At 40.3% G+C, this 21,550-nt stretch overlaps 1 protein-coding gene across 5 annotated transcripts; it reads left to right on the top strand.

Moving 5' to 3' along the window:
* Window positions 1–25: 25 nt before the first annotated feature.
* On the top strand, window positions 26–19,991 carry parp14rs3 (poly(ADP-ribose) polymerase family member 14-related sequence 3). 5 transcript variants are annotated; one of them, XM_090229920.1, is made up of 27 exons: window positions 94–272; window positions 403–528; window positions 829–1,022; window positions 1,118–1,142; window positions 1,258–1,437; window positions 1,890–2,129; window positions 2,247–2,489; window positions 2,590–4,658; window positions 4,861–4,993; window positions 7,418–7,522; window positions 7,635–7,709; window positions 7,916–8,092; window positions 8,222–8,406; window positions 8,495–8,549; window positions 8,697–8,801; window positions 8,934–8,996; window positions 9,104–9,280; window positions 9,447–9,622; window positions 10,633–10,750; window positions 10,846–10,965; window positions 11,075–11,137; window positions 11,261–11,437; window positions 11,567–11,749; window positions 11,855–12,496; window positions 12,709–12,872; window positions 13,545–13,719; window positions 13,943–19,991. In XM_090229920.1, the coding sequence occupies exons 7-27, from the start codon at window positions 2,294–2,296 to the stop codon at window positions 14,236–14,238; spliced, it is 5,454 nt and encodes a 1,817-aa protein (XP_090086046.1). In that variant the 5' UTR covers window positions 94–272; window positions 403–528; window positions 829–1,022; window positions 1,118–1,142; window positions 1,258–1,437; window positions 1,890–2,129; window positions 2,247–2,293; the 3' UTR covers window positions 14,239–19,991. The 5 variants fall into 5 exon arrangements, 4 of the variants coding, with proteins under 4 accessions (XP_021453022.3, XP_021453023.3, XP_090086046.1 ...); XM_090229921.1 differs by having other exon boundaries at window positions 138–272; window positions 1,121–1,142; XM_021597347.3 differs by having other exon boundaries at window positions 26–528.
* The last annotated feature ends 1,559 nt before the right edge of the window (window positions 19,992–21,550 follow it).

Below are 21,550 nucleotides of genomic sequence, written 5' to 3' on the forward strand. Positions count from 1 at the left end.
TCCAATTTAAAACTGGTTTTACCTCGGTGGAGAACCGATTCACTTTCTTGTTCACTAATAATTCAAGTTCCTTGAAGTCACGAGGTTAAAATCAAAAGTGAAAGTTATTTTATGCACTATACAGGGCGCAACCATCTGGGCTCAACACAACATATTAGCACGGATTTTCCATAATAACCGAAATAAAAAAAGACACTGTAGCACGATTTCAGAGTGTGGAATCTCAGAATCCTCGTTCCTCTGAGACACGAACTGTCACTTCAACAGGACAGGTGAGCAATCAAAGTTTCTGAAATAAGAGTCATACAAGTATGATCACGCTTCAATCAATATAGGTCGACCTAATTTTCTGAATAATGACGGAAAAAACACTGATTTTGGAGGGTCTGCCTGTCGACCTAGACAAAATTAGATCCAAGTTGGATTTGTACTTCAAAAACAAAAGGAGGTCTGGAGGAGAGGTATTACAAATTCAAGACTATCCTGGGGACAAGAAGAAGGCTCTGCTCGTTTACCTCGAAGATGCATGTAATTATAAAATTATTTTGAAATCAAAATATTTACATACTGTCAATTTAGACACAAAATCTGATTGTGAATAAATTAGCCTAATTATACAGTTTATCTATTTTGCTCAGGCCTATATCTGAAGTATTGTGATAAACAGTTAATGTAAAGTATTTTGACAAACATCTGAGGCACCAAGATTGTGTTCAGTAATGTAATGTCTTAGGAGCCAAAACAGCAGAATCTGGTTTTGTACAATGGGTTAATTAGGCAGAGACTACATATACTGTACCTAATGATGGTATTTTATCATTTTCCCAGCTCTGCAGAAAGTGTTGGCTAAAAGAGATCATAAGATAGATTTTAAAAAACCCATTGGGGTGGTTGAGCTTCAAGTGAAACTGAAGGAGAATGGCGGTGAAACAAAAGTGAAGAATGTTAAACCACCTCTCTTACCAAAAAGAGACAACAATCTGACTCTTGTGGGAAAATCTGCACTCAACACTGAAGAGAAGGTGATTCTTTGTTTATTTGTTATATTGCATCAAGTTTGCCATATTACAATATTTTGACATGTGTTTTTCTGTGCTTGTCCTTATCTGTGATGTAGCAGCCAGTGTCAGACAGTCAAGCAGGTAAGACTGATATTCATAAAGACACTTATTCATCAATGTATAACATCAGTATGGGAATCATATTCATGTTAATGCTCTCTCTCTCTCTCTCTCTGTGTTTCTGTTTATTTTTCAGATTCAGTGGAGGATAAGGATATTAAAGCAAACACACATACACTGCTTGTTAGAACCACAAAGGAACTTGAAAAGGAGCTCCTTAAATTGTATTTTGACCAGTTTGCATCAGAAGAAGAAGGGGTCAGCATTACAAGACATGGCAATAATAGCTGGATCCTCAAACTGTCCTTTCAGTCAGGTAAGGAGTTTTTTTTTACATAGACTTATATAATTTAAATATTCTTTCCTCCAATTAATATTATATGATTTACTGTACTGTATATGATTTACTGTATTATTAACCACACACTTGGATTTATTTTACTGTAATCAGTGTACATTTCCACTTTGTACCTGTTGGAATAAACACTGTAATTAGATCTGCCATACTTGTTTATCATTCAGAAGTTACTTTGCTATGACTGTAAAATGGAATGTCTCATCACAGCTGGGAATAGGGGTCATGAGGAAATGCTTCCTTCCCAGTCACAAGAACACAATGGCTGCTATTTGAGTCTTTGCATTTTAGAGAATTTACATTGTTACATTACATGTCATCTACTTATATCAACAGGTGAACATCATATTAGTTTATTTCTTGAGTCTGTTTGGACAATCATGCCCACCAATAAATTATTTACCTCCTGTCAGATGCAGAGAAAGTCCTTGCCAAGAAGGAGCATCAGTATGACATTTCTGTGGAGGTGTACAATGAGTCTGCTGTGGAAGGGAAACTGGACAACAGGCGCTTCGTCCTGACTGGGTTTAATGAGAGCTGCAAGTGCGACATCATCTCTCTGTTCATCGGCAGCTGCAGCCAAGGGGCTGAGCATGCCTGGGAGACCCTGGACGATGGAGACAGAATAGTGGTCAGTTTCAAACAGAACATTGGTGGGTCCACAGATACATCAAAAACATGTATACACAATATCTCTAATATTACGCCATTAAGTGACCAAAAAACGGCATACAATACTAATCTAACTATTAACATTTGATGTTACGCAGACGTAAAGTCCTTCCTTAGGAAATGTTCATCGAAGAAGTACCAGGGCATGGAGATCGGGTCGTGTCGTTTAGAGCTGACAGACTCTGTGCTTGTCCAGGGGGACATGAGCCAAATCAAAGGAGGAGTGGAGGAGGCCCTCAATCTCTACTTCTCCAGCAAAAGGAGCAAAGGAGGAGATATCAAGTCCCAGATCTGGGTTACCAAGGGCAAGAGCATGGTCATCACCTTTGAAGACTGTCATGGTAGGCCCCTTTTCAATTACATTATCCTCTAGAAATAGGATGACGTTTTAAGCTAAACCTGTTCAGTAAATAATTCTGCCCTCTGTTCACCTTATTTCAGTTGCCTATCAGGTTGCGGAACACAAGCATAATTTCGGTGGGGTGGACCTCATAGCTCAGCTATTCTACTCCAGTCTGCAGAAGGCGTTAACAGGGCAAACAGCCCTCCCATCAGACATCCCTTCTAACATAGCCCTTTGTCTCAGTTCAGCACTTTTCGACTTCATTAAATGTGATGAAGCCCGCAAGCAGGATTTAACAACTGGACTACGTAAGGTCAATGCTAGCGTCTCCTTCAATATGATCACAGAACCCCCACAGATGGAGCTGGATATGACCATGGAGAAGGAGTCCTTGGGCATGCTCAGACTGGGCCCTAAATGGGGAAGAATTGCCCAGAGAGAGGCTCTGGCCTTGCTAGAGAAATACAAAGAGGTTCAGCTACCCACAGCGGTGGAGGTCTGGGAAAGGGTTGAGAATAGTTGTCTTGGTTTCAAATCCTCTGATGCCAGCATCTCTTACAAGAAGAGCAATGGTGAGATTGTGGTGGTAGGAGTGCAGAATGAGGTGAAGACCCTTGTGGAGAAGATTGAGCACATGGTGAAGAAGGTCAGTGATGAGCTTCAGATGGAGAGGAACACAATAGTAAGAAAAATCTCACTGGACTCCAAAGAGAAGTTTGAGATCATCTGGGATCTTGTCTCTGGCAAACTAGTGGACGTGGAGTTGTCCAAAGATGAAGAAAGCTTCATCATATGTCTAAAGGGTTTGGAGAACAAGGTGAGTACCGCAGAAGGTGTTGTCCATGAGGCAATGGGGAATGTTGAAACCAGACTGCTTAATAATGTATCAGTGCCTTTGATGGAGTTCTTGAAATCTCTGGACCTGAAAAAGTTTGAGAGGAAGCATTTTGCCCAGAACCACATATCGTCTGTATTCCTCCTTAGTGATGGTTCCATCCAGATCCTTGCAGAAAGAGCTGACATCCAGAGAGCTGAAGACACATTACATGAGGTCATCAAAGAGGAAGTCATCAAACTCACACCAGACCAAGCCCATGTGACCAATGGCGAACAATGGGCACAGTTCTTTGCCATACTTAATGGAGACCTCAAATTCACCAAGAACAACCACAATGTCAGAATCTCCGTAACACAGGAGAAGATTGGAGTCTGTGGATTCTCCAGTGTGGTGGCAGATGTGGCAGGGAAGTTGAGGGGATACCTGGACAACAAGAAGCCGGAAACAGTGGATGTCTCTCTCAAATCAGTCCAGGAAGTAGAGTTTGTGGCCTCTTGCATGAACCTCTCAGAGGTCCCTGAAATCAAGGCTCTGGGCGTGACTATACTGCCATGCAAAACACTAGGATCTCCTTGTCTGAAGATCACGGCAGCGAGTGATAAAATCAAAGAGGCCGTAGATGCAGTGAAACAGCAGGTCAGTACAATTACAACGGAGAGGTACACATACTCCAAGGCCGGGGAGTCCAAAGTCCTAGAGAAAAACCAAGCGGATCTGCAGGCCAAGTTCAAGGATTTAGGGTGCAAACTCTACCTATCACCAGTGATTACCCACTGTCAGAAATACAGATACAACATTGAAGGTTGCGTCACTTTAACTGTTGGTCAGGGTAACATCTCCCAACATGCTGCAGATGCTTTGATCTGCCCTCTGAGCAGCAGTCTGTCCTTTGATACTCCGATCGCTAAGCAGTTCCTTCAGATTGGTGGGCCTGATATCAGGAAGGTGTTTGACAAGTTCCTGAAGGAGAGGCAGACTCTACAGCCAGGAGATGTGGTCTTGTCCAACCCAGGCACCCTTGGAGCTCAGCACCTCATCTATGCAGTGCTTCCAGTATGGGGGAAGGACACCTCAACTCTTAGAAATATCAATCTACAGTCGACGGTCCAGGACAGTTTACTGAAAGCAGACATCAAGAAGTGCGTCTCCATATGGATGCCAGCGATGGGGTGCGGTACCTTTGGTTTTCCTGTCACAGAGAGCTGTGCAGCAGTTATCAAGGGAGTCCTCGGTTTCATTAAACAGAAACCCCAACACCTGAGGAACATATTTGTGATAGACTCCGATGCCAAGATAGTGGGGGAGTTCCAGTCAGCCATTGAAGGAGAGGTAAGTCCGCTTCTCAACATTCCATTCGGTGTTTAGTGTTCCTTTTATAATGCCACCTGGCTATATCTGTGATTAACATACCATGTCAAACCTTGGTACATGCTTAGGTTTGATTAAGGAGGAAATGTGCAGTGTTATTGTAAATGGGGTCAAGTATTCCCGTTGAAAGTCAAACCTCTTCTTGTCCTACTTCATTCAACAGGGTTATCGTCGACAACAAATAACCAACAAAACAGCAACAGGCACAACTCCAACTGCTCCCTCTGCAGCCACTGCCCCACATAACACACATCCACCACCACCCCTAGTGGCTAAGCCAGGCTCAGACATCAAAGGTTAGTTCCTTCAACCATACTTTTTGTATAATCATACCATATGGTTGAATACTGCAGGAAACCTAAAGCGTGCCCTGTCCTCACAAATTGATTTGTGTTTGAAGTGTTTGAAGTTTTTAGTATAAGGTTTTTCAAGATGAGTGATGAGAAGAGAATCATCCAGCCCAATGCTTATCTCACTACACCACCTTATGAAATATGCAGACCGATGGATTAAAAGTATGTTTTCCTTGTAATTTTTCTGACAGCCAACTTTCTAGCTCTGCCCATAACTTTTGGACTTTATAGCATTCCCAGAAAGCATGGATAATTGGGTAATTGTTAGTTTTACACTTAAGACATTATGACCGTTATGCTGTAGAATTTGTGAATTTTGTCTTTTGTATAATAAATTATATACATTAGTTTATACTGAATTAAGCATACATTTTAGTTACCTTTAATTTCATTAGTTATGCTCCAACATTCCCTCCATATTGTGCCAACATCAATTCTTTTTAAGTCTTGGTTCCAATAGTTTATTTATTTTTTCTGAGATTGTCAGTTGGATATGTTCTCTGCAAGGTTTTGTATATCTTACCTATCATATGAGCATCATTTTCTGACTCAATGTCCAAAAGATTTTAAATCAAAATGTTGTGATATCTAACTTTTAAGTTTGAAAATATCTTCATTGGTCAGTCCAAAACTAAATGTATTTCCTGTTACCAAATAATTACAGTTTCTGTGCCTTTAATTTTCCAGTTGGACCAATTTATCGGTGAATTCTGAAAAGCCATCCAAGGTGTTCCTAATGTCTGGTATACTCAGTGTATATTTCGCAAGTAAAAACATTGGGTAGCGAGTTGATACAAATGATCATCTAGAAGGTTAAAACCACCCTCAGGCTTGAGCAGGCTTGAGCCTGTTTCTTATGCTGAGGTCTATAAAGCATTGAAGGCAATAGACACTAAAATGTCTGCAGGTCCAGACAACCTGGACCCTACCGCTTAATAATAGCAGCTGGTGTTATTACTGAAGTCTATGAATCCCTAGTGAACTCAGTTAATAACAACTTCTTCATTAAAAATAACATACTGAGCAGAGTTCAGTCTGGCTTTAGATCGGGGCACATCACCACAACTGCAGCTATGGCAGTGGCAAATTACATCATTAATGCACTTGATAAAAAGCAACATTGTGCTGCTCTGTTTGTGGATTTATCAAAGGCATTTCATTCAGTTGACCATAAATTGTTGCTAGGATGACTCAGTAACATTGGTCTCAGTGAAGGGGCAATAAATTGGTTTAGGAACTATTTTTCTGACAGAACGCAATGTGTACATACTGACAATCACAAGTTTAGCTTTCTTGAGATGAATAAAGGTGTGCCCCAGGGTTCCATTTTAGCTCCTGTGTCCTCAATTTCTATTAATGATTTGGGAAGTGGGATGCAACCAGCAAAGTTACATCTAAATGTAGATGATACAGTCATATACTCATGTTCTCCTTCTCTGGTTCAGGTTGTTCAAGAGCTCTAGACTGCTTTTCAGTCTCTGCGGTCCTCCCTTTATGGTCTCAAACTGGTCTTGAATGTACAACAAACTAAATTCATGACCTTTACCAGAGCTCAAACTCTGCCAGAGAAGGTTAGCATTTGGTGGTTTATCCATTGAAAGAGTGTCATCCTACAAATACCTAGGTATATGGTTGGATGACAAGTTGTCCTTTAAAGTTCATTTAGATAATCTTGTGAGGAAGCTTCAATTGAAATTGGGTCTTTATTTTCGTATTAAGGCGTGCTTCCCGCTTATTGCTAGAAAGAAGCTTGTTCAGGCCACTTTTCTCTCTGTAATTGATAATGGTGACTTGTTGTATATGCATGCAACCTCCTCCGTCTTACAGAGACTGGACTCTGTTTATCATGCATCCTTGAGCTTTATTACAAATGCCAAGTCACTCACTCACCATTGCACCTTGTACCGAATGGTAGGTTGGACCTCACTTTATATGCGCAGGAAGCTACATTTGTATGTGTTCATCTACAAAGCCCTTTTGGGTAAACTCCATCTTTACCTCTGCAGTCTGGTTTCTTTCACCACCAGCAGTTACCATACCCGTTCTGTAAGGTGGTTGCCACTCAAAGTCCCCACGACATTCACAGTATTAGGCAAGACTGCCTTCTCTTCTTGTGCACCAGATGCATGGAATAGTCTACAATCTATGCTTCATCTAGATATGTTAGTGCCACTGAATTAATTTAAAATATTGATGGGAGACTCTTATGGAGGAGTGTAAAATGCTTTTTTTAGGCTGGATAATGTTGTGTGTTTTAATTCTGTAATGTATTGATTGTTGCTGCGTACTTTTTTAAAGAATGTCTTCGGTGGGGTAATTGTTCCATTTGAATTAGATCTGCTTTCTTAATTTTTCTTCTATTAACAGTGATTATTAGTGGAGTGTCAGTGTTCCTGAAGAAGGGAGACATCACCAAAGAGACAGTGGATGTCATAGTGAATTCCAACAACCATCATCTGAATCTTAAGTCTGGCAAGTGTGTTTAATTCTTTTTAATGGCATGTTCACACAGTTTGTTTTCAGTTTGTTTTCATTTGACGGTGTACGGTAAGTCTCTAACTTAATGTATGTCTTATCTCAACAGGTGTGTCTGGAGCCATCCTAAAGGAAGCTGGGAAATCAGTAGTGGATGAATGCAGAAGAATGGTACAATCACTTGGTAAGGCATACTTTTTTATTCAACCTTAATTTATCCAGGAAGTCCCATTTACAAGAGGACTAAGTCAAGCGATAATACTTGATATGATAAGATTAGGTTATAAAATCAACATTTCCAGAAATAATATAGTATTCAGCTTGCTACCAGACCATTAGTGTTGAACCTTAATCACAGAATACTGATTTGTTTTGTCCCAATTTCCCCAGGTGTCCTGAAGGACAATGATGTTGTGTTCTCATGTGGTGGGAAACTGAACTGTAAGAACATAGCTCAGATAGTTGGGCCCAAGAATGCTGCAAATATCACTACCTCCATAGAGAAGGTCCTTAATCTGTCTGAGCACAGGAAGGCAGTCACAATGTCCATTCCTACTATTGGCACAGGTGATTCAACTGAAATATATTATAAAAATAAATGTTCCATTCCAGTGTCACTTGTACTGATTAATCAATCAATTTATTTGTTTCAATTGATCTTTTTCTCACTTTGGATGCTGATGCCTTGTGCTTCAGGGAAAGGTGGCATTGAGCCCAAAGATTCCATCAAGGCCATACTAAAAGGACTGGAGAGTCACATATCACAGATGCCTTCATCCAGCATCAAAATCATCTTCATAGTGGCCTTTGAGCAAAAGATCTTTGACCTCTTGAGAGATTACTTTAACGAAAGGAACCTGGGCCCACACAAAATCGAGCAGGTAGATTTAATCCACCTAACGCTCATTTGAAAATGTTTTGTTGTTTTGTTGATGAGTGTGATGACTAGAGGTTATGGGTTTTATTTAGGCAAAGGCTGCATCACCATCTACACCTTCTCAGTCCAGTCTTCCCCCAAATCAAGGTCTGACTTTGATACTTTGTTTGAATTTGAAATGAATTCATATTTGTTTACATTTTAAATTAATTCATGGTGTCCTATTTTAAAATGTGCATTGGTATCATTATCACAATATGTGAGTGTGAAATGTTGACCTTTTCCCTCCCCTAGTTAAAATCCTTGGTGTCAGAATTGAAGTGAGGAGAGGCGACATCACTCAAGAAACTGTCAGAGGTATCGTGAATACCACCAACTCAAGAATCAGCTTAACAAGAGGTCTGTATACTGGAAAAAAACGGCAAAAAATGTTACATTGTTAGCGCACTCCGGAAAATATGATTTATTCTGTTAATATAACTTTCATCCTACCTACTGGATACAACCTCATTTTAAACATGTTCTCTTCAGGAGTTAGTGCTGCGATTCTCAAAGCAGCTGGGAGCGCAGTTGAACAGGAGTGCAAAACCATTTGTGAGTGTCTCCCATCTAAGGAAAAATATAACCAGTGGTGTATCTCAGCCATTCAGTCTGACTCTTTTCTCTCTCTCTGTCGTGTGTCATCTGCTTTATTTCTCCAGGCCCTCTGAGGGCTGATGCAGCAGGGGTGACCAGTGGAGGGGCCCTGCAGTGTGACTTCATCCTCCACATGCTGGGGCCCCACTCTGTGGCTGACACTACACTACGAGTCACCAAGGTGTTGAAGTGCTGTGAGGACAAACAGATCACAACCGTGTCCTTCCCTGCTGTGGGCACTGGTAGGAAATGGTTTATTAGTGGTTCAGTGTTATTACAGGTTATTATAAACAGTTGTTATTGTAGACTCCCAACATGCAGGCATTTTAATTTGTTGAGTTATCCACAGCTATTGTCCTATTTTTCAGCTACAGCTTCAGCTATTTTTTTTAAATGTTCTCATTGTAGGAGGTGGCGGCCTTAATGGTGCCGACTCCATTGGTGCCATCCTCCAGGGCATCCAGGATCATCTATCACAGTGCCTCGTTCCTACCATCATCAAACTGATCTACATTGTCATCTACGAGGACAAGGTCCTGCAGGAGTGTCAGCTGGGGCTCAACCAGTGGAAGACTAGACAGATGGTATGTTAAAGCTAGAATCCTTAATTGAAACGATAACAAAGCCCCTGTTTCGCTAAAAAGCTAAGGGGTAGGGCTGGAGAACCACTCTCAGATCTATAGACAGAGCTATGGATGCAAGGACTGGCCATCGATGATTCAAATGATAGTTTTAAACATGTTTTGAGGATAGTGTTTGTTTATGTTGTTTCTAAACATTGGAGTAAAACAAGCTTATAATTTGGGTTCTGGTGGGGTGCAACATTTCAACTAAGCTCATGAGGCATTTATAAGTTATATTCTTCAAGAATCAATGGGTACATATCATTCATTTTATAAGTCCAAAAATGTATGTAGCTAAGGATTCTAGCTTTAAAGAAATATTGAAAATGTACTAACTTTGTAATAATAATGTCATAACTGCCATTGTTAATAGAACTTAACTTCAGACATACTGTGGATGTATAGTATACTTACACTGAGTGTACAACACATTAGGAACACCTGCTCTTTCCATGACAGACTGACCAGGTGAATCCATGTGTAAGCTATGATCCCTTACTGATGTCACTTGTTAAATCCACTTCAATAAGTGTAGATGAAGGGGAGGAGACAGGTTAAAGAAGGATTTTTAAGCCTTGAGACAATTGTGACATGGATTGTGTATGTGTGCCATTCAGAGGGTGAATGGGAAAGACAAAGATTTGAAGTGTCTTTTAATAGGGTATGGTAGTAGGTGCCAGGCGCACCGGTTTGAGTGTGTCAAGAACTGCAACACTGCTGAGTTTTTCGTGCTCAACAGTTTCCTGTGTGTGTATCAAGAATGGTCCACCACCCAAAGGACATCCAATCAATTTGACACAACTGTGGGAAGCATTGCAGTCAACATGGGCCAGCAGCCCTGTGGAACGCTTTCCACGGGGATGGGGGGTGCAACTAAATATTAGGAATGGGTTCCTAATGTTTTGTACACTCAGTGTACATTACTGTGTATAGTTATTGTTTTTAAACCCATTCTTTGGATTCTCAACCAGGATAAAGATGATCTTTGTAGTGATGATGATGATGATGATGAAGACAGTGACTCTGAGGATGATATTTATGATGATGACACCAGCTCTGGGGAAGGAGAGGGCAGCAGTGGCCAGACAGGTTTGTACAGTTCCAATGTATTACGGCATGTGATGTTATGCGAGAGTGGATGTCTGCTACCTATTCTTCCTCTGTAACCTTTTCCCTTTATCCAGGAAACACCATTGAAGCAGTAATTGGGCCAGTGAAGGTCAAGGTGGTATGTGGGGACATCACTAAGGAGAAAACCGACGCCATCGTCAGCAGTACAAACTCAAGCCTCGATCTGAACTCAGGCAAGATCCCTATTCCAACTTTCAGATCAGCTGAACATATCTGATATTCTTTCATCAGAAAGGTCTTCAAGTGAAGATATTTACACTCATGTTGTTCCTCACTGTGTAGGTGTTTCAGGAGCCATTCTAAAAGCTGCTGGACAGTCGGTTGTGGACGAGTGCAAAGCTTTAGGCATGAGTCTTCCATAAATACACACAAAGTAAACGAGAATTGAAATATGGGTAGCTGGGATAAAAAAAAGTGGTGTTTGTGTAAGAAGTTAGACATGCTAATGCCTTTCTTTTCTGACCCCAGGGACCCAACCCAATGATGGTGTTGTCATGACCAAACCTGGAAACATCCAGGCCAAGCACATCATTCACATGGTGGGGCAGACCAAGGAAGAGGAGATCACCAGCTCCATGCTCAAGGTGTTGAAGATGTGTGAAGACAAGAAAATCCAGTCGGTCTCCATCCCAGCACTTGGAACAGGTAGGCGTGATAACATTGTAGTATCATTGTTAAAAACCTAAAAAGTGGCATTTATTATTTGCTTTGCATGTACTGTAATGACAAAGAAATACAGGCACCAAAAACACAAATGTTTATGCTCCTGTACAGGTGCTGGTAACCTGGGAGCAGTGGAGGTTGGGAATGCAATGTTGCACGCAATAACTGAGCTACAGAAAACCATCGGAAACCCATCAGTTAAAACTATTCACATTGTTATATTCCAAACCAAGATGATGAAGGACTTTGATGAGGTTATGAAAAAGTTCAAAAAGGTGACACCCAAGACTGCTGGTTAGTAGTAACCTAATCGTAACCCAAGTGTTTAATCTTTTTCCACAAGTATTACTATGCATGTTTCTCATACATTATTTCTGTATTTATTTACTTCTACAACAGCCAAAAAGTTATCAAAAACGGTCCAACAAACCACACCAACCCAGCCTGCTCCTACCAAACCAGCCTTGTGTTTGGCCAGCGCCACAGCAGCGGTGGTCTTCCCCAGTATGGAGGCTGAGGTGTACGGGTCCTCCCCTGCCAGCCTGGCTCAGGTGAAGAAACTTCTGGACGAGCTGGTCTCTGAGGAGTGCGTTAGCCAGGACCTGCCCTCCAGCCACTTGCCCCTGCTGCTGGAGCCGCAGAAACAGGCCATCGTGGCCCTGAGCCAGAATAACCAGGTCCGTGTCCTGGTAGCATCCCCAAACAAAGTCACTGTCTCTGGGAAGAAAGACAATGTTTTTTCCGCTGTCCTCCAGATTAGGGACTATCTGCTGGGGGCGAGGGACAGGGATAACCGGGAGGGAGAGGAGAAGAGGATGAGGGAGACAGTGCGCTGGGAGGCCGGAGAGGGAGAGGTCTGGGGAGAGCTGGGTCAGAGTCTCAGCTATGACCTGGAGCTGGCCTGCCACAGGAAAGACAAGAGTTTTAAATATAACCACCAGGGGGAGACATTCACTGTAGATCTGAGCCGAATGCAGCAGACTGACAGCAAAGGGACCATCACCAGGGTCAAAAGGAGCCTTGTGGCAGATTCTGACACAGGTAATACCTTGGTTATATGTTTAGGAAAAAGCTTTATAGTCAAGCATCATTTATAGTTCATACAAATATATAGTTTATCAAAAGTGTATAATACAGAACATCAAAAGAATATGAATTGAAATAATAAACATTTATTTGATACTAACTAATTGATCCTGAGTTTTTACATTGATGATCTGTTCAATGGTTTCCTCTGTGCTTCTGTTTTTCAGCTGTCATTCAGTTCCCACGTAGCTGGACCAGAATGGATGGCAAGGATCTGGAGATAGTCACTCTGGCTCCTAACTCAGGGGAGTACCAGAGCATAGAGAAGGAATTTGTTGCAACCTCCAAGAAACCAAATACTAAAACACAATCAACCGTTCAGATTGTCCAGGTAAATTAACTATTACTGATATGATATACACTGAACAAAAGTTTCATCAGCTGTCCAGGTGGCTGTTCTCAGACGATCCCGCAGGTGAAGAAGCCAGATGTGGAGGTCCTGGCTGGGCTGGCGTAGTTACACATGGTCTGCGGTTGTGAGGCCGGTTGGACTTACTGCCAAATTCTCTAAAATGGTGTTGGACGCGGCTTATGATAGAGAAATTAACATTCAATTATTAGGCAACGGCTCTGGTGGATGTTCCTGCAGTCAGCATACCAATTGTACGCTCCCTCAAAACTTGAGACATCTGTGACATTGTGTTGTGTGTCAAAACTGCACATTTTAGAGTGGCCTTTTATTGTTCCCAGCACAAGGTGCACCTTTGGAATGATCATGTTGTTTAATCAGCTTCTTGATATTCCACACATGTCAGATTCATGGATAATCTTGTCAAAGGAGAAATGCTCACTAACAGGTGTAATCAAATTTGTGCACAACATTTTAGAGGAATAAGCTTTTTGTGTGTATGGAACATTTCTGGGATCTTTTATTTCACCTCATGAAACGTGACCAACACTATACATATTGCTTTTATATTTGTGTTCAGTGTAGATTATATACAACCAGGAGAGGAATGTAGTGCTTGTATCACTGACAATATCTATAATGCTTTATCTACAGATCCAGAGGATACAGAGCAAGGACCAGTGGCAGAGGTACGCAGTGAAGAAACAGGCATTGGATAAGAAGTATCCTAGAAACAAGAATGAGCTGAACCTTTACCATGGCACCACCAAAGACATCTGTCAGAAAATCAATGCCTGTGGTTTCAATAGGAGCTTCTGTGGGAGAAACGGTAAAGAACATTCTTTATCAACTCATACACTGTCCTCTCCATTATCATAACAGTAATGCTCTGTAGAGCTTAATCAAACAAAGATTCAAACACATTTTCACTTAAACTGTCTCGTCATTATAGATTCCTGTAGTGAACCCCTCCATTTCATTTCATTTTTAACTTCTTGAACTTTCTTGAATCATTCGGTTTCTCGAATCTTTTGGATTTTCTTTGGTTTCAGCTACTGTTTACGGGGATGGGACCTACTTTGCCAAAGAGACGTGGTACTCGTGCCAGGATGCCTACTCCAACCCAGACGCCAGTGGGCTAAAGTACATGTACCGTGCCAGGGTGCTAGTGGGTAATCCCTGCCTAGGGGTGAGGGGCATGAAGGAGCCGAACCCTCTGAACCCTACTGATCTCCATCAGGGCCTGCATGACTGTGCTGTCAATGACCTGCAGAATCCCTTTATCTATGTGGTGTTCTGTGATGCAGGGGCCTACCCCGACTACCTCATCAGTTTCAAGACTGTCTGAGAGAGACAGTGAGGCGCATGTTGGCCTTTCTTTTTTTTTAAGAATACAGAACTGAAACGCCAATACTGCAAAATGTAACATTTGCACTCTGTAGAAACTACACTATATATACAAAAGTATGTGGACACCCCTTGAAATTAGTAGATTTGCGCTTTCAGCCACACCCATTGCTGACAGGTGTATAAAATCGAGAACACCGCCATGCAATCTCCATAGACAAACATTGGCAGTAGAATGGCTTTATTCAAGAGCTCAGTGACTTTCAATGTGGCACCGTCATAGGATGCCACCTTTCCAACAAGTCAGTTAGTCACATTGCTTCCCTGCTAGAGCTGTTCCGGTCAACTGTTAGTGCTGCTTATTGTGAAGTGAAAACATCTAGGAGGAACAAAGGCTCAGCCGCCAAACAATCAAGGCCAAAAGAGTTGGCAGAACGGGACCACCGAGCGCTGAAGCGCGTAGCACGCAAAAATAGTCTGTCCTTGGTAGCAACACTCACTACCGAGTTCCAAACTGCGTTTGGAAGCAATGTCAGCACAATAACTGTTTGTCGGGAGCTTCATGAAAGGAGTTTCCATGGCCGCACACAAGCCTAAGATCACCATGCTCAATGCCAAGCATCAGCTGGAGTGGTGTTAAGCTCGCCGCCATTGGACTCTGGAGCGGTGGAAACGCATTATCTGGAGTGATGAATCACGCTTCACCAACTGGTGAATCTGGACGAATCTGGGTTTGGCGGATGCCAGGAGAATGCTACCTGCCCCAATGCATAGTGACAACTGTAAAGTTTGGTGAAGGAGAAATAATGGTCTGGTGCTGTTTTTCATGCTAGGCTAAGCCCCTTTGTTACAGTTAAGGGAAATCTTAACGCTACAGCATACAATTCCATTTTAGACGATTCTATACTTCCAACTTTGTGGCAACAGTTTGGGGAATGCCATTTCCTTTTTCTGCATGACAATGCCCCTGTGCACAAAGTGAGGTCCATACAGAAATGGCTTGTTGAGATCGGTGTGGAAGAACTTGACTGGCCTGAACAGAGCCCTGACCTCAACTCCATTGAACACATTTGCGATGAATTGGAACGTGACTACGAGCCAGGCCTAATTGCCCAACATCAGTGCCTGACCACACTAATGCTCTTTTGGCTGAATGGAAGCAAGTCCCTGCAGCAATATCCCAATGTCTAGTGGAAATCCTTCCCAGATGAGTGGAGGCTGTTATAGCAGCAAGAGAGGACCAACTCCATATTAATACCCAGTGTTGTCTTACTCAAGACCTGTCTCAGTCTTGAGTCCGGTCTGGAGATCACATATTGAGTGTCTTGGTCTTGTCTCGCTGTCGGTCTTGTCTCAGACATGGAGGACTAGTCATTTCTTCTCCAGACCAGAAAAATGTTTGCAGTCAGAGTGCAGTATAACTGTAGTTAGAGTCAGTATAACTCCAGTATACTGCATCCAAAATGTAAGAAATTTACTGCAGTAATTTTGCAGTGTGACTGCAGTTACAGTGCAGTATAACTGCAGTAATTCTGCAATTACTGTGTCCGAAATACCAGTCGACTGCAGTTTCAAAACTGCTATCTTTTTTTGTAAGGGGAGTAAAAAAGCTCATTATCAGCTTCCATTCAGTCAGCACATAAAACCGCATCGCCAGGCCAAATATATACACACCTTTCTTGAAACTTTAATATCTTAACATCATCTATTATAGACATGTTTGCACAGTGGTGAACCTTTTGAAAGGCCTTCAGTGTGTGACCAGTTTGTGATTCTGAAAGGCTAGCAACCGTAATAACAGCACATTCATGTAGGAGATTGCACTTTTTGTAAAACACAAAGGATCAGTAGTGTAGTGGAGGGTATACGCAGGTATAAACCATACAACCACCTTTTTATACTCACTTCTTGTAGAGGAGGTACGATTTATCAATAATATAGTACAATAGAGAAATCATGCACAAAGTAGCCTACACAATCGCAAAGCAGTGAAATAAATGCACATGGTGCCGCTCATATAGCCTAGTTTCAGCGGAATATCATCTGCAGGCAGAAGTGTGCAGCTGACCACTTGCGCAATGTAGCAGCTTACGGGTATTCTTCAACATAAATACGTAAAACTACGTCACAATGCTGTAGACACCTTGGAGAATACGTAGAAAAAGTAATCTGGTTGATAGCCCATTCACTGCATAATAGGGACGCATTGGAACACAGAGCTTTCAAATCATGAGGCACTTCCGGATTGGATTTTTCTCAAGCTTTCGCCTGCAATATCAGTTCTGTTATACTCACAGACAATATTTTTACAGTTTTGGAAACTTTAGAGTATTTTCTATCCTAAGCTGTCAATTATATGCATATTCTAGCATCTTGTCCTGACAAAATATCCCGTTTAATATGGGAACGTTATTTTTCCAAAAATGAAAATACTGCCCCCTAGTCACTTTGCAGCTATGAACAAACAGACAATCATAATATAATATCTGTCAAAAATATCAAGTTCTGCTACAAAACCAACTTCATAAGAGGTTTTAAAAATAGGTTCTATTTGATTTTATTATAAATATCTAAATTATTATTTGCTATAAAATGTGATTTATATTACAAAGTATGTCATTGCTCTTTAAGACATTGCCCCTTTAAGAACTGTTACACAGCTGCATCTAAGACAACTTATGCTTGATCTGAAAATGCTAAAAATAACACTATCCATAAGTTAAACATTGATGGTGTTATTACAGATGACCAAAAATGAATCGCTAATTACTGTAGCAATTTTTACAGAACATTTTATAGCTCTACATATTGTCAGGAATCCACAAATGTGTTTTTTAACTCACTGAATAATTTTCACTCTATCAGTGATATAGAATCTAAACAGTGTGATGAACCCATCAAAGTTGAAGAGATTATAGAGTATCAAACATCTAAAGAACAATAAATCACCAGGTGTTGATGGAATTACATCAGAATTTTACAAATTATTTTCTGAACAAGTTCCTATTTGAAGTCTTAGAGAGTATTAGAGAGTATTGTATTAGAGAGTATTGAAAACAATGTTCTCCCTCCCTCAATGAGTCAGGGGTTAATAACACTGATACCTAAGCCTAAAAAATAAGTGCTGCTCATCGATAACTGGCGTTCAATCTGTCTTCTTAATAATGACTATAAGATATTAGCCTTACTACTTGCAAAAATAATTAAAGAAGTCCTGGATGCAATCATTGATGAAACACAGTCTGGCTTCGTGAGGAACAGACATATTTCTAACAATGTCAGACTAGTATTAGACGTACTTGACTACTCAGACCTAATAACTGAGGATAGCTTCATATTATTTTTAGATTTTTATAAAGCATTTGACACAGTAGAGCATCAGTTTCTCTTCCACTCCCTTGAGAGACTTGGCTTTGGGGATTTTCTGTAAGGCTATTAAGACTCTCTATGCAAATAACAGCTCTATCAAATTGAAATATGGCACCTCACCTAGATTTGAGTTAAAGAGAGGAATTAGGCAAGGTTGTCCTATCTCTCCGTACCTGTTTTTATTAATCACCCCAAACTTTTTATAATAGTCCTGTACAAGGTATTTCCATAGCTGGTAAAGAAATTATTATAAGCCAGTTGGCTGATGATACTACACTTTTTCTGAAAGACGCTAACCAAATTCCCATATCGATCAATGTGATACAATCCTTTTCCAAAGCGTCTGGTCTATATCTTAACATTAATAAATGTGAACTCATGTCAAAGATTGTGACACCTTCATATTATGGTATTCCAGTAAAATAAGAACTTACATATTTAGGCATAACCATTACAAAGGATCAGAAGTCTAGAGGCTTACTAAATTTGAACCCTCTTATTAAAAAAACAGAAGAAGCTAATTATTAAAAAAACAGAAGTAGCTAAATCAATGGCTAGAGAGGGACTTATCTTTAAAAGGTAGAGTCCTAATAACCAAGGCTGAAGGTATCTCTAGACTAACATATGATGCTCTATCTTTATATCTGGACAGTAAAATAAGCAAGGAGATAGACCAGATGCTTTTCAACTTTCTTTGGAGAAACCGTACCCATTACATTAGGAAAACTGTTGTAATGAACACTTATGAGAATGGTGGACTGAATTTTCTGGACTTTACTACTTTAAATAATACTTTTAAGATCAATTGGATAAAACAATCCCTAAGAAGACCCACTTCTATCTGGAATGTTCTTCCTCATCATGTCTTCTCTACTTTTGGTGGCCTTAACTTCATGTTGTTTTGCAATTATAATATTGACAAAGTTCCACTGAAACTTTCTGCTTTTCATCGGCAGGGTTTCTTGTCATGGTCCTTAATATATAAACACAATTTTCTCCACACAGATATAATATATAAAAGGCAAATTAATTACTTAAAAATCATACAATGTGATTTTCTGGATTTTTGTTTTAGATTCTGTCTCTCACAGTTGAAGTGTACCTATGATATAAATTACAGACCTCTACATGCTTTGTAAGTAGTAAAACCTGCAAAATCGTCAGTGTATCAAATACTTGTTCTCCCCACTGTATGTCCCCTCTTGATACTCCCCATCCCGGATCTGGAAGCGTAATCATCGACTGACACTAATTAGCATAACGCAACGGACATAAATGTTACTAGAAAATATTCCTATTCATGAAAATCACAAGTGAAATATATTAAGACACAGCTTAGCCTTTTGTTAATCACCCTGTCATCTCATAATTTCAAAATATGCTTTACAGCCAAAGCAAGACAAGCATTTGTTTAAGTTTATCGATAGCCTAGCGTAGCATTATGTCCAGCTAGCAGCAGGTAACTTGGTCACGAAAATCAGAAAAGCAATCAAATTAAATTGTTTACCTTTGATGAGCTTCGGATGTTTTCACTCACGAGACTCCCAGTTAGATAGCCAATGTTCCTTTTTTCCAAAAATATTATTTTTGTAGGCGAAATAGCTCCGTTTGTTCTTCACGTTTGGCTGAGAAATCGACCGGAAATTGCAGTCACAAAAACGCTGAAAAATATTCCAAATTAGCTGCATAATATTGACAGAAACATGGCAAACGTTGTTTAGAATCAATCCTCAAGGTGTTTTTCAAATATCTATTCGATAATATATCCACCGGGACAATTGGTTTTTCAGTAGGACCGATTGGAAAAATGGCTACCTCTGTATTTTACGCGAGAATCACTCTGAGAGCCATCAGGTGACAATGTAGCTGCTTACGGGTAATCTTCAACATAAATGCGTAAAACTACGTCACAATGCTGTAGACACCTTGGGGAATACGTAGAAAAGGTAATCTGGTTGATAACCCATTCACTGCTCAATAGGGACGCATTGGAACGCAGAGCTTTCAAATCATGAGGCACTTCCGGATTGGATTTTTCTCAGGCTGTCGCCTGCAATATCAGTTCTGTTATACTCACAGACAATATTTTTACAGTTTTGGAAACTTTAGAGTGTGTTCTATCCTAAGCTGTCAATTGTATGCATATTCTAGTATCTTGTCCTGACAAAATATCCCGTTTACTTTGGGTAAGTTATTTTTCCAAAAATGAAAATACTGCCCCCTAGTCACAACAGGATATTATAATTAAGGTCCTTGTGTAATTGTAATGTGATATTGTACCCCCTAGCTCGATTGTCCATTGTTTGTCATCTATGTATGCTCGTGTTCCCTCATGTGCTTTATGTATTGATTTGTTGTTAATAAAAAAATAAAAAAATCTGAAAATGTAGTCGGAGGCGCCGTAAGGAGTGTGTGACGCAATTGTTGAGCCTCCAGAGTTATGCCGAGGTCAAATTGAACTTTGTACTTCATCGCCGTGCTCCACCCAAATGTATCAATGCGGAAAGCTCCTTATAGCTCCACATTGATATGATTGGTTGACGGTAGGTGGGGCGGGAGGTCCTGTATAAACACAAACTCACTTCCCTTGACAACAGCTCTGCTACGTGAAGCAGAACATGTAGGAATGCCCCATAAGTGCTAGAAACTCTGGTAGTAAAATGTGTATTCTGACCTTGAATTTAAGCATGAAGAATAGCTGTTCACCCCGCCATTCGTTCAAAGTGGAGTTCTAAGAAATGAAGGTGTGTCTACAAATACTGTATTCTGACCTTGACTTCATTCCCTAATAATTCCACCACCTTTACAAGGAAACCATGAATAAATGCTATCCAACCTACCAGTTCCAAGTGGGAAAAGCATCTACTTTTTATATATTTATTATAGAAATAACAGCATTCTCCATGCACTGTAATTTCTGAATGTGTAAGAGCTATTGATAAGAGCTAGGTACACATAGCAATTGTTTTAGGTGATTTGTCCTTATGATCCCTGGTGAGTGGAGATGATTGTTAAACCAGCCATATGAAGGCAAACTGAAAATCATATCAACATGACATGTATTGTGGACCCTTTTCCACTGTGAAATAGGCTATATATTGCTGCACCATTACTCAGATGTGTTTTGTGTATCAATATATTTAGTGCGTAAAGGCTCTCCAGGTTGTTTTTTTATGATTCATACTTTCCTAACCCTAAAATGTGCCTAAATAATCTACAAGATTGGAATATGTTTAATTCTACCAGTTGGCGCTGAAATGGAGACGAAGGTGCATAGATGGCATTCTTTCATTGATCCCTATTTTCTGAACCCCTTCTCTCAATGTATTCTAGTCTGTCGACAAACGTCTAATTAAAGGTATACCATATTTAAAGGGATGGCTTAAGATAAATGTAATAAACTACATGAGCAAATCTGTTGGCCAGCAAGTAGGAAGGTTCAACAGTTGAATTCCATGTATGCGTGCACAAGGGACCCACGCCTGCAAAGCCCATTATGCACCTTCAAAGGTGATTCTAACATGTCAGGGAGGTGAATAGTTATGTAAATGAGATATTTCTGTATTTAGTTTCCAATACATTTGCAAAAATCACTAAAAACATGTTTTCACTGTCATTATGGGGTATTGTGTATCGATGAGTGAGAAAAATAAATAAGAAATGTTGAATTCAGGCTGTAACAAAACGTGGAATAAGTCAAGGGGTATGTGCATTTGGGAAGTATTCAAATTCCCTTGACCTTTTCCACACTTTTTTACATTACAGCCTTATTCTAAAATGGATTAAAAAAACATTTTTCTTTCATCAATCTACACACAACCCATAATGACAAAGCAAAAAAAAAAAAATATTGTAGCAAATGTATTATAAACTCACAAGTATTCAGACCCTTTACTCAGTACTTTGTTGAAGAACCTTTGGTATCACGCTGCAAGCTTGGCACA

This window comes from Oncorhynchus mykiss, chromosome 3 (genome assembly GCF_057628025.1).
Source record: "Oncorhynchus mykiss isolate SJ-2025 chromosome 3, ASM5762802v1, whole genome shotgun sequence".
Lineage (NCBI taxonomy): Eukaryota > Metazoa > Chordata > Actinopteri > Salmoniformes > Salmonidae > Oncorhynchus > Oncorhynchus mykiss.